Source organism: Protomyctophum parallelum, assembly GCF_964188405.1.
Source record: "Protomyctophum parallelum genome assembly, chromosome: 14".
NCBI lineage: Eukaryota > Metazoa > Chordata > Actinopteri > Myctophiformes > Myctophidae > Protomyctophum > Protomyctophum parallelum.
The window spans coordinates 31,301,112-31,313,929 of NC_139709.1; the positions used below are offsets into that span (position 1 = coordinate 31,301,112).

Here is a 12,818-nt window from a genome sequence, read left to right on the forward strand (position 1 = left end):
GGCCGACATCCTCCTCATTGACCCCCATCTCAAGTCTCTGCCTTTTCCGTCTCGTGAAAAATGATTCCAGCGCTCTGATTGAATTTTATTCCTTCCTGACCCCGTGAGGACGCCATCAATCTTTGGGCTAACACGACGTTTGTTTATTAGACCTACTTGAGGGGGAAAGGATCTAATGGCTTTTATGAGCCTGATTACACAGTTTGCTGCAGGAGTGAGAGAATCCAGTGAGCCATTTGTACCTCAAAAGCTTAATTGAAAAATGACTGTTTGCCATGTTGGATGATTTTTTTTATGTTTCTTTCTTTGTTTCTGTGACGGGCGTATAATGCGCCTATAACAACAGAGGCACGTGAACACAAAACGTGTTATTATGAGAGGATAATCGATATCTCGAGCCTCTCCGCTGCTGCTTTTGTTGTAGCCTATATAACTATTAAAATGTATAATATTGCTTTGATTTCATGTTCCAAATGACGCATACAATGCACGCCACGGGGCAAATGCCAGTATGGAATCTGTCAATTATGAATTTCACGTTTTTCACCACCCTCTCCTTATTTCTGTAAAAATTAGAAAATGTTGAGAGCAATAATAAATAATATGCAAGTAAAAATGCATATTAATTCATAATCCACCATTATGATGTTATTTGGGAGTTTACAAAGCAATTTCCATATATAGGCTAAGCATTTTACGCACACACAAATTATAACAAAATCCGCAAAAACGTTCATATTTGAATATATTCATCATTAATAGGCCTATATCAAGCCTAATGCGTGCACTGCAGTATTTGCAAAACGAAGAAATGCTAAACGGTTATTGTTTGCCTGCATCCAAACATGAAAGAAAGAAAAGAAAGGTAGACTATTTAGAATATTCGAATGTGCATGCAGGAAAGAATCACAACAGTATACCAAAACGTTATTTTGTTAAGTAGTTTGAGTGTTATTACTATTTGAATAAAAGTGAGCAATTTAATTTAAATAAATTGAGGTGACACAAATGAAACCAATATAGTGTGATGGACCTCAGTAAATTGCTTTGATTGCTAGATATTTAGTATTATTCTATAGATTAACTGCATTTACATTGCAATCCAATGCAGTTACGTATAAAATAAAATAAATTGTCGCATAATATTATAGCATATACATGCGCCCATGCGATGTTGCAGTTTCACGTTAGATCTTTTATGTTTTTACGGTTCTTTTTTTAACAATCCAACCATAGCTCTCCGGTGACAACAAGACTATGTTTGGCATGCGCGGTATGATATTAACTAAGTAATGGAATGCAGCGGTAAACACACGTGGCTGTCCAAAACAAAGTTTTGTAGTGTGGACTGGACTTCTGCCTCATACTTCAGCAGGACCTGCATGGGGTCGACACGGTGTCAGTCAGCTCGTCTTTCTGCTATTATAGCTGACAACAGCGGGATATAAACATTTAAATTGTGAATTATATGTCATTATAAATGAAGATGTCCCTGCACACTTTGTTGCATATATACGTTTGGACGTGCACATTTGCTTATGATCTTGGTTATTATCGGCATCGACAGGGTTCCTTGCATGCCCCCCCCCCCCCCCCCCCTTCTTTTACAAGTTGAACAACTACATTATTTTTGCACGGTTCTTTTTTTACTTAACGGATGCTGCATGGTTTTAGTTGATGTGAGTAAATTACATTTCATTTTCTGTCCTAAATAGCATATATATTCAATGTTGACAGATTTATGGCGACTGTAAGCGCCAATAGTCCAATAGAGCCATTTCTGTTTCCCATGCAGTCTCTTCCCATTCTACCCTGTTGATTAAAAAAATAGAAAAAAAGAAAGAAAGAAGGTGGGCGGGGGCCGCAAATTCACGATATTTTATATTGGGGTGAGCTATAATCTGCTCTAAAATGTTTATCAATAATTGCTAGCCTTTGATTGAGACTTTAACTACTCCTATGTGACATTAGGGAGTTACCAAAGCAGCAGAACACATGCAGGGTCAAATGTGTTTCATAAGAGGCCTATTTGCCTCCCACACACACAGCATTAACTGCAATGCGCGCACGACGAGCCTCAGCCCATACACACCATAAAAACATAGGTCTACTAAATTCGATTTTTAAGAAACCAGTCGTATTTAAACTCACATAAAATGAACAATTTATTAAACAAACAATGCAAATCCTTCAGAATACTTTTCAACAAAAGATGAATCTTTGAAATAGTACGGCGATATACAAGTTCCTTTTTTTTTTCTTTTATAGTGGAACAATTTCGGACAATTAAGGCAATTCAATTTAGAAACACTTTTTTGGTGTTTGGTCCATAATATCTGGCTACAGTTTAGAAATAAATTACTATATGCAATTTACACATTATAATATGTCCATGAAAACTGACACATCCCTAAACATAATATAAAGTCACAAAAGCGAGAAGAGACTTACGTGTCGGCAGTAACACTGTTCTGTATAAACCAAGATCAAGTCATGCTGTCTTTTGAGTATTCTGTTTCATATTATGTCCATGGTAGGTAGGTAGGCCCAGGCGAGTGAAACGATTCACTGGGTGTATTCATTGAGAACCACCATGGGGATGGGGGGGGGGAATCAAAGCCCCTATAGATATATTTTTGGTCAGAACTTGCTGCAGTCATACACGAAAGCTCCCGAAGTGCGATAGAGGGACTGGCTCGGCGGGAAGGACATTTGACAGCTGTTATTCCCGTTCACCGGCGAGTTGTTCAAGCCGATCCGCTGAGACTCGAACATCTCTCGCACGGCGTGGAAGTTCTGCTGCTGGCCCGGGTAGGCGGCGCCCAGGTGGCCCAGGGGGTCGCCCGCCTGGTTGAGGTACCACGAGGTGAGCCTCCCCTGGTGCGGGTGGTGCCCTCCCTCCTGGCCCACAACAGAGTTTAGGTTACCGTGGCCGCTCAGAGAGGCCGCCGTGGTCGTGATGGAGTAATCTGGCAACGTTTCGTCCACGCCGGCGGTGGTGCTCGGAGGAGCGAGGTGACCCGACCTGTCGCCGCCGCCGGCCGCGTATAAACTCATGGCCTGCATGTTACAATGATAGGTCGCGTTCGAGGTAGTGGAGATCGAGTTTTGGTTGCAGGGCGAGCTGCTATAGACCGACGACGTCTGGTGGCTGGGGGAATAGTTTAAGGACAACGACGGCGTTATACCTGTCCGGGCGGTGGAGGCTATAAGGCTCGGGGGGAGCTCGCCGCCGGCTCCCTGCGGGGACCCGCGCAGAGAGGTCATGATGTTGTCCACGCTGAAGCCTTGCGTCGAGGCCTGGCCGTGGCCGTGGTGCTGCTGCTGCTGGTGCTGCTGGTGCTGCTGCTGGTGGTGGTGGTGGTCGGAGGAGGAGGACCCGTCCATGCCGATGGAGCGGTTGGAGGAGGGGATGCTGTGCGGGCTGCCGCCGCTGCTCGACATGCTGCTGCTGCTGTCCGGACTCTCGATTTTGGGCACGGCGCCCAAGGAGGGCGAGTCGGCCTGCGGCGGAGTCGCATTGCCGTTCTCCGTCTTAATATCCTGGATCCTCACCGGCTGAGAGGAGCCCTGCACCGGCTGCTCCTCCCGGCCTCCTCCTCCCCGGGTCGGAGTCTCCTTCTGGACCCGGTCCTCCTTTTCTTTCAGCGCGTCCTTCTTTTTAAACCTCCGCCTCCGCCTCAAAAAGCTCCCGTTTTCGAACATGTTGTAAGAGTCCGGGTCCAGGGTCCAGTAGCTCCCCTTGCCCGGCTTCTTGTCGTCTCGGGGCACTTTGACGAAGCACTCGTTCAGAGACAGGTTGTGTCTGATGCTGTTCTGCCAGCCCTGCTTGTTGTCTCTGTAGAACGGGAACCTCTCCATGATGAACTGATAAATCCCATTCAGGGTCACCTTCTTGTCGGGCGAGTTCTGAATAGCCATGGTGATGAGCGCGATGTAACTGTACGGGGGTTTGACCATATCCTTCGGCTGCGGCTGCGGGGTGTACGGTCCATAAGCCCGCGCCATGCTCCCGCCGTACTGGTCGTGCGCCGCGTGAGAGTACATGTTCATGGGCGCCGGCATGCCGGCGTATCCTCCGCCGGCCGCGGCCCGATAGTAGCTCGGGTCGCCGCTGATGTAAGGCACGACGCCCAGCGAGTTGGGACTGGAAACGGAGTAGCGTGCCTGCATGTTCGCCTCCTCCTCCGCCGCTATTCGATCCGCCGAGAAGAAGGAACGCTCCAAAAGACGCAGCCCGGAGAGGTCCACGATTTCCCCCCCTCTGACTCACTGGAAGCCCGAGGTGCTTCAAATCAAAGTCGCTTTACTGACTGTCCGCTCAATTTAAAAACAATGGCCTAATAATAACGGTGCAGCTTGATTAGGATCTTAGCAGTGTTTAAGCTGTTGCCATCTCTGTGCGGTTCTGAAGCACACGTTGAAAAAGTTCTGAACTCCACTACACACGGGACTTTTGCTTTGCGCAGTTAAATTCTTTCCTCCTTTTTTGCTGCCCAGTGGAGCTCCTCCCAAAAAAAAGGATCCACGTCGTCCAATTGGAAGTCAGGCCAGTAATACTAAGAGCAGGAATGGAACCGGCTCCTGGCCACACACAGGGCTGTAGAACAACCAGAGGAGGTGTCGGTAACTCCCAGCCCACTTCCAGCCAACATTTCAGACGTGAGAACGCAGCTCACATACACACAATCAGACTATGGCATCTTGCATACTGCTGCAGACTGCATGGGGAAGGGAGGGGACATGCCACTGACTGTATTATTTATTAGACATAAAAATATATATATGTAAACTTCAAAAGTGGCACACTAATATCAATTGACAATTGAATTGTATATGTGCAGACAGCTCTCTCTTGTTCTTCAATGTTCTTTGTCAATATAGGGACTTGGGGGGACAGTAGCTAGGCCTGCAATCATTTTAACACACACATGACTCGAGGCGCGTTTGCCACTGATTTAATTGATTGAGCGAAAAGAAAAACATTAGCCGCTAAAATTCGATACAATAATGAATGATCGCCTTTCCCCATTTTAGCGACTTGTGCTGCTGCTAGGCCTACTGATGCTGACTGTTATATTTTTCAATCAACGGATCGCAACCGGATCAAAGCACAAGAGTGCTTCACACATCATTGTCAGTGGGCGGTATATGTGTCGATCTCAGAACAACGAGAATAGGGACAGATCGGCCGAGATTGACCAAAGGTGTTGATCGTTAAGATATTCAGGAAAAGATTAAAAGACAAGGTTCCAAATGGCATTGCAATGACACCTTTAAGGCTTAACGTGTCGTTTTCCACCAAACATAGGCCTAACAGTTATTAAGGTCTTGACTTCAATACACATAATTATAGACCTATATATTCCAGTTTTGTTTGGCCTAAGAATTTAAGTTAAATTGGGCTATTTATGCTCATGGCTTAATTGATTTAATCAGACAGACGTTCGATTGAATCCGTTTTTCAAATGTGTATTTGTTGATATAGGCCTATACCCCTATCTATTTTCAAAGTTTGTGCAGAAATAATATTCGAAATGGTTGGTAAAACAAAATAATTGGAAGGCTTAATTTGCTCTGCGTTTTGCAGGCCTATTGGGGCTCTACTCGCCCACTGCTTCATGGCAGGCCTTATAGTGCGAAAGAAGCGAGTAGGCATGAAATTGTTAATGTTCATTTTAAGGCAAAGTTACGGTCACATATATAGCTCTAATCCTATGCAGCTCGTCTTAATTAAACGGCCGTGCACTGGCCTGCTGCTCCGCCGGTCTCCTCTTACATGGACCCGGGAATGAACTTTTTCCACAGCCTCGGGGCTGTTTATACAATTCACAACGTCCCTTTTACTTTTAATCCCATGCATGGTCTGTCCACGTATAGTCCCATATAGACATGTTAAGTTATCGACGTTATAAGTGAAGAAAAATCATGCAGTGTTTTTATTTAATTTTTAATTTGTATTTGTTTTATTCATAGTTAGGTGGGGGGGTATTGTCCATTATCCATTTTGAAAATGGAGGACCCCCTGTGTCTTGGTGCCTTTTCTGGTTTTATAGGCTATACTTATAGACTACTAGACTTTGAATTGACCTATACTTTCTTTGAAATGTAGGCCTACCCATTCTACAAACTGTACATTTGTACAATACATTTTTCAATCAATCAATCAATTAATATAAGACTATCGCACAAGTGATGAGAACGTTTCTATAGATTGCAGGGTTAACAATTTAAGGTGCATATAATGTATATTGCAGGGGAATGGGGATACATGCGCCAGCAAAGCCATGCGCACTGTAATGCATGTGGACTACCGGTATAATATATTTCTGGAAGCAAACACACGATTAAGTTGATGGTCATAGCAAATTAATAAATATTTTTATTTGATAAGACCCATGCATTTATAACGGTTATAAATATACCACTAAGGTATTACATGTATGTTGACTTTGATCCACTCAGCCTATTATAATAAAGGAGCATGCATAACATATACGTTTTAGTTTTGTTTCCGTGTGCTTTTGATTGCATTCAACACCCATACAAAAAATTAAACATTGTTCAATAGAGGCTACATAGAAAGAGAGAGAAAAAGAGAGAGGACTATATAAGAGAGAGAGTAAGAGAGAGGGGTATGCGAAAGAGAGAAAGAGGGGTGGACGGGGGTTGTAATGAAGTTAAAAGGTTGGAGGTGAAATGAGACCCTTTGCCCCAGTCACAAAAATAGGCCTCTTCAATGTTCACTGTGCTATTGGCTCTCTCTAGTGGGTAAATAGGGGAACCTTTTAGTAGCCTATATAAATATATCTCCAAAACGGTGCATGGCCACTGGCCACTTTCCGTGTGATCGTAAATTACCCCCTCCCCCCTGGAAATGTATTGAATTTGAGTATTGAAGGCATCGTAAAATGTGGTGAGAAGTCAGTGGAATATTATGCAAAGTGTGAAAACATGTATTGAGTTGTCTAACGTCTCTATTTCGCTGACTTAAAAATCTTCCTTAAACCCGAAACCGTGGTAGGTCGGTTCATTGAAAAGACTCTACTGCCATCACGTGTTCAAAGTCAACAATACAGTCATACGATCAAAGCAATGGACAATGAACAAATTGGCCATAAATCATGTGAAACACGAATAAGCACAGCCTGGATGTATCCAACGATTCCAACCACATTCAAATGCTTGAAAAATATAAATGTAGTCTCCTGATGCCAGGCAGCTGGACGGTTGTCTATAAAATCAAGAGGTTGAAAACCCAGCTGGGTACCAGGAAGTGCAAGGAAGTTACCTCAGTCTCAGTCCCCACTCCCCAGTTAATTATGCTCTCAGGCTGACTTGACACTCCTACATACAAAGACTAACACAGATGAGTGCGGGATAATGTTTGGAGTGTGCTAGGAGCTGCCAACCACAACAAAACATTTTCTGAAGTAAGTAATAATTTTGCCTAGTATATGAGACCACAAGTCCCAGTCCAGTCAGCATGTGTTCTGCATGATGTGAAGCAGCATCTTTTGTTTGATTTATCCAGCTACGTCCGGCTAACCACTTTAAAGATTTGAAGTCATATTCATTCGGATTACTAGAGTGCGTGGGGCACTGGCCTATATGACTGTGTCCCTTTTATGCCCATATGTGGAGTTCTTTGTCAGGTATATGCCCAAATATGGAGTCTATGCAGATGTCAGAACATCAGTGTGATCTGTGATGTCAGAATAGGCCAGCTCCATATATGGAGATATTAGGGGTGATGCAGGTCCAGATCCCGGGCAGAGGCTTTTGTGCCGGTTCTGGGCAACCGTGTATCCGACGGCCTCGACACCGGGCACTGCACAAATTTGAAGTCGGTGGGGCGAACGGTTCTAGTTACGTGGATTACAGACTGTACTGTACGTACAGACGTACAGAGACTTGGTGCATTTATTTTATACATAGATAGATGTTTTGTTGGGATACTATATCAAATATTTTAGGAAATGTTTTATGTTATCTATTTCAAATAGAGTGAATCTAGAGTCTAGAGCTATGAGCTATTCCCTTTTTTTCTGGTAGATTTTATTGTCTCCACCAGGCCGAAGGCATGTGGGGAGAGTATGTTTTGCACTCCGTCCGTCCGTGTGTCCGTCCGTCCGTGTGTGTGTCCGTCCGTCCGTCCGTCCGTGTGTCCGTCCGTGTGTCCGTGAGCAGCTAATCTCGGCCACCGTTAACCCGGTCGATGCCAAATTTTGCACACACACTCCCTGGATGCCAACGATGAACCTCTGCCCCAAACTTTCCAGAACGGCCTGTTATAGCGCCACCAGGAGGCCGCTTTGTGCAAAACAAGTTTTTGCACAGTACACCTACAGATTTTGTCCAAACATCACGCGAATTGGTACACAGTCTCTCTAGAGCCATTCAACGAAACCGGTCTTTCAGATTTCTCACACTCCATCCTGATTGGTTAAGATTGGCTTCCAAAGTTCACAGGAGTGCTCAGTTTCAAACAAAATGCTGCAAATCATGAACACATCGCGTGATTTCCGTGAAATTGTACACCCACATTCCCACTAGGCCGAGGACGAAATGCCACATGAACAATTTCAACTCAGACTCGCTATAACTGGCCCAAAAGTGTTTTTTACCTCTAACTGCACGGATCTGTGGATAACTTTGTATGCCAACTCCCTAGAGGCCAAGGAAAAACCTTTGCCTGGAATTTTTCACATCTGCTCTTTATAGCGCCACCAGGAGGCCGACATATGTAAAACACATTTTCTATTATTACTCCTTCAGATTTTATCCAAATTTCACGCAAATCGGTATACACTATCTCCATAGTCATGTGATCAACACGGAGCGGCACCATTTCCCATCTTCCATCCTGATTGGCTAAGATTGGCTTCCAAAGCTCACACGATTCGTCCATTTCGAAAAAAGGCCACAAATCACAAACACAGTGTGCAATTTCCGTTAAATTATACACACACATTTTCACTAGGCCGAGGACGACATGCCACAATTTTTTCCTCAAAATCAGCCTCACGGTGGCGCTATAACAGGCCAATTCCTGATTTTAGCTATAACTGCATCGATCTGTATACAACTTATGTATGCACACATGGAAAAACATTGTACCTGCATCCCTCCAACACGAACCTCCGGCCCAAATCTTCCTCAACAGCCTGTTATAGCGCCACCATGAGGCCACAACCTGACCTGCCCTGGTGGAGACCTGTGCCGATTGGCACTTTGTCTAGTTTTGTTTTGTTTTATTTTATTTTATTTTATTTTATTTAGTTTAGTTTAGTTTAGTTTAGTTTAGTTTAGTTTAGTTTAGTTTAGTTTAGTTTAGTTTAGTTTAGTTTAGTTTAGTTTAGTTTAGTTTAGTTTAGTTTAGTTTTTTGTTTATGATCTGTATGATCATGGAATGTGCTCAGCTGATTGGCTGAGCACGGAATGTAATGTATGATGACGTTCTCATCATCTATATCAGATATAGAGGCTGCACAATCTTTTTTACCAGTTGCAGACTGGTAAATATCCTCTCTGCGGTCTAGTTGAGAGCTATTTCTCATTGGCTGCCTGAGGTTGATATAAGGTCAATAATGGTTCTAAAGGGTTTAGAACAGCAGTTGTATTAGACGTTCGTAGCAGTAGGCTACTTGTGCGCTCTGCTTGCGCACAAGTAGGCCAGGTATGGGCTAATTGGCAGCTCGACACCGTGCATTTCTATTTTTTTTCTCCAGTGTACAGTATGTGGCCCATGGTGCACATCGAGGTGCCCTTTTTTCACTTGAGCACCTCTCCCTCCAAATGTCTGGTCTGTGCACACCACTGATGATGCTGTCAGAGCCATTTGGCACCATGGTCTCGACCATGAAATGTTTCACATCATCCAAGAATCTGCCTTCTTCAGTTCAACACGCGCACATGTCTGGAGTATTATAGGCTACGAGGCTACTATAGTAAAAATCGCCATAGCCTCGTGACAAAAAGCCCATTAAAAAACGCCTCGTGGCTGCTTGAAGTTCATCCCCACTGCGGGCCGAGTCACCTGCACGTTGGACAGACCACCAAAATCCAATAGGTCGAGCATCTCCTTGGTGTTGGGGTCGACCTTAATGACCTCCTGGGCCAGAGCAGACACCTCTGGCACATAGTTATCTCTCCTCTCTCTCTCCTCCTCCTGCAGTCTGATGGAGATCCCGTTCACCGGTCCCCTCTGAATACGCCCCATCAGGTGGGTCACGTAACCAGCTATCTTGTTGCGGAGCACCTTGCTGGGGATGATGGCGACCTCGTCGCACACCCTCTTGTTGGTCTGGAAGTCGTTCCCGAGCCGGGTGTAATATTTCTCTGTAATCACACCTGCCGCCTTTTTCACAGTCTTGGTCCTTACACGTCCCATCTTGAATTTGAAAGAAGAATGATTTGCACTGAATACTTGAGCATATTGAGTATATAAGTGTCTGGACTATGCCCACATATGGACTTGCCTGATGTCACAATATTGACATCATCCAATGCTGAGTACCGAAACATGAACGCGCTTGTCAGCAAAATACCTCAGCAACGGGCAGGCAAGTTTTTTCAATTTTACTATCTATCTTTAAATGCACCTTGTCTCTGTACGTCTGCCTGTACGTACAGTACGTGTGTACGGCTGTAATCCACGTAACCCAAGAGCCGTTCGCCCCACCGACTTCAAATTCGACACACTCGTTCCCAACTTCCCACACCCCCACAGGGAGTGCCCGGTGTCAAGTCGGTCAGACCCACTGTTGTCCGACCATATATGGAGCTGGCCTGTTCTGAGTCTTCTGACATCACAACACTCCATATTTGGGCATGCCTGACACAGAACTCCATATATAGGAATAAAGGGACACAGAGAGACAGATGCAGAAATCTCCATATATGGGCATAAAAGGGACACAGAGAGATGGGTGGAGCGGGTACTCTGACGCGGGTACAACGGGTATTGCATAGCCGGGTGGGGCATGGATCTCCAACTTCCATCGTTACTGTTTCAGTGCTCTACAGCCAGTCACCGATCTATAGCCCAAATGTTATGTTGTGCGTGCGTGTCTGTCTGTCTGCGATGGAAGGAGGATTACACAATATGGACGTGTCACGGGGCAGCCCGTGCCCTATAGACGAATCCATGGAGCTGTGCCCTGTAACCACGTAGGGTTGTAGGCAATCAATGGTGAGGTGTCAAGCTGGGCTTACTGTGACACCTCAGCTATGGCACCGAACATTTCCCACAAAAATAGGGTTATGAGATTTAAAGGTGATATAGACAAGTTTCCAGTGTTTGTACACAGAAGTGAGTGAGTGTTTCCAAACAAATGCATATCTAGCTCCACCCCCCTCCCCCCCTCATTCTATTGGCTGAGCCAGGTCACTTCAGGCTATGGGATTGTTGTTGCTGCTGGGACGGACGCTATGGATATTGCGCTCGTATGGCTAAATATGACATTACAAAATTATGAATTTCTATCGATATCTTAGTTACAACAATGACATTGAGTTGACATGGTCTTTTAAGGGTAACTGTAGCATAATCGCAATATCACACCGAGTCCCGCAAATGAGGAAGTAGGAAGTAGAGGAGACTCACTGGCTCTCAATTAAATTCTCTTTTATTTGTAATCGTGCATATAAAACATATTGCCCCTCAAATGCCCCATGCCACTACAGCATCGTTCATTCATGTGAACTACTCTGTCCACGGTTATTCATTGCAATGAAGAAAAATCGCTATGATGATCCGCAACGGCCTGTCACCGTTGGCGAGCACCGGTTGAATGCATGCTTCAAGCCGGCCGGCAGGCAGGCAGTCGCCGCGGCGGTGCAGGGTGAAATACTATTACTCACTTCCACTTCCACCATTTCAACAAAAGCACATACAACCCACTCCACATGAACGAGAACGATATTGATGTAGGCCTAAACAGGAGATTTTATTGGGGTCTGAGTTGTTCTGTGACTAAGGATCCTGAGTTCTGTGGGGTGCTTATTGCTGCTGGTGTTGTTCAGTTTCACACCACCCAACCATGCACTATACATAGCGATTCTCATAATTTCAATAGGCTTACATATTAAATCATAAACATACTATTTCACATGAACAATGTTAGTGAAACTAAGATATGGGGATAATATTATACATTGCAATTGAAATCGCATCGCGTTTTCATTACAATACTGCAGTGCTGGGTTGAACACACCGTCACAGCCTCGCGCTGCAATTGGCTAAAAGTTTAAATCCCCTCCGACGTCCCGAGTAGTAAACTGTAGTGGATATAAACAGTGCATTCAGCCACAGGGGGGGAAAGGGGGAGTGTGCTGTTGCAGGAGAACACCTCAGCATCATAATATAGGGAAAGATACAGGGGGGAAAGGCCAAAAGAATACATTTATATATATTTTAAATGATGGCTGAAAACTTGTCTATATCACCTTTAATGTAAAGTTACTTAAATCAAAATCATCAAATTATCAGAGTACTTTAACCCCATTAAACAATACAGGTCTATAGCAGAAATATTATTCCACCAAAATTAATAAACAGTCAGCTGAATAAAGTAGCATTTTAAAATCATTATTATATAATATTATCAATCAATCAATTATTATCAATTCAACACTGTGGGCTACAGATTATAACCACAATGCATACGTGTGTAGCTTTTTCCTGTGTTGTTTTCGTCGACTAAAACTAAGACAAAAAATGTTCGTCGACTACCTTTTTTCACTGACTAAAACTAAATAAAAACGAATCTATGATGACTAAAACTAAGACTAAATATACTGACAATTTCGTCAAC

General features: G+C 44.2%; 2 protein-coding genes across 2 annotated transcripts; both read right to left on the minus strand.

Annotated features, from left to right (window-relative positions):
- Positions 1 to 2,152: 2,152 nt before the first annotated feature.
- Positions 2,153 to 4,499, minus strand: foxc1a (forkhead box C1a). Its single transcript, XM_083782965.1, has one exon. It carries the CDS (start codon positions 4,171 to 4,173, stop codon positions 2,641 to 2,643), a length of 1,533 nt encoding a protein of 510 aa, XP_083639091.1. The 5' UTR covers positions 4,174 to 4,499; the 3' UTR covers positions 2,153 to 2,640.
- Positions 4,500 to 9,985: 5,486 nt separating this feature from the next.
- Positions 9,986 to 10,393, minus strand: LOC310871249 (small ribosomal subunit protein eS17-like; the record flags this gene model as incomplete). Its single annotated transcript, XM_083782738.1, has 1 exon — positions 9,986 to 10,393. The coding sequence occupies one exon, from the start codon at positions 10,391 to 10,393 to the stop codon at positions 9,986 to 9,988; it is 408 nt and encodes a 135-aa protein (XP_083638864.1).
- Positions 10,394 to 12,818: the final 2,425 nt, after the last annotated feature.

What these genes read in the sequence shown, in the direction of transcription:
- foxc1a (XM_083782965.1), bottom strand. Translation starts at nt 4,173, where the DNA reads ATGCAGGCACGCTACTCCGTTTCCAGTCCCAACTCGCTGGGCGTCGTG.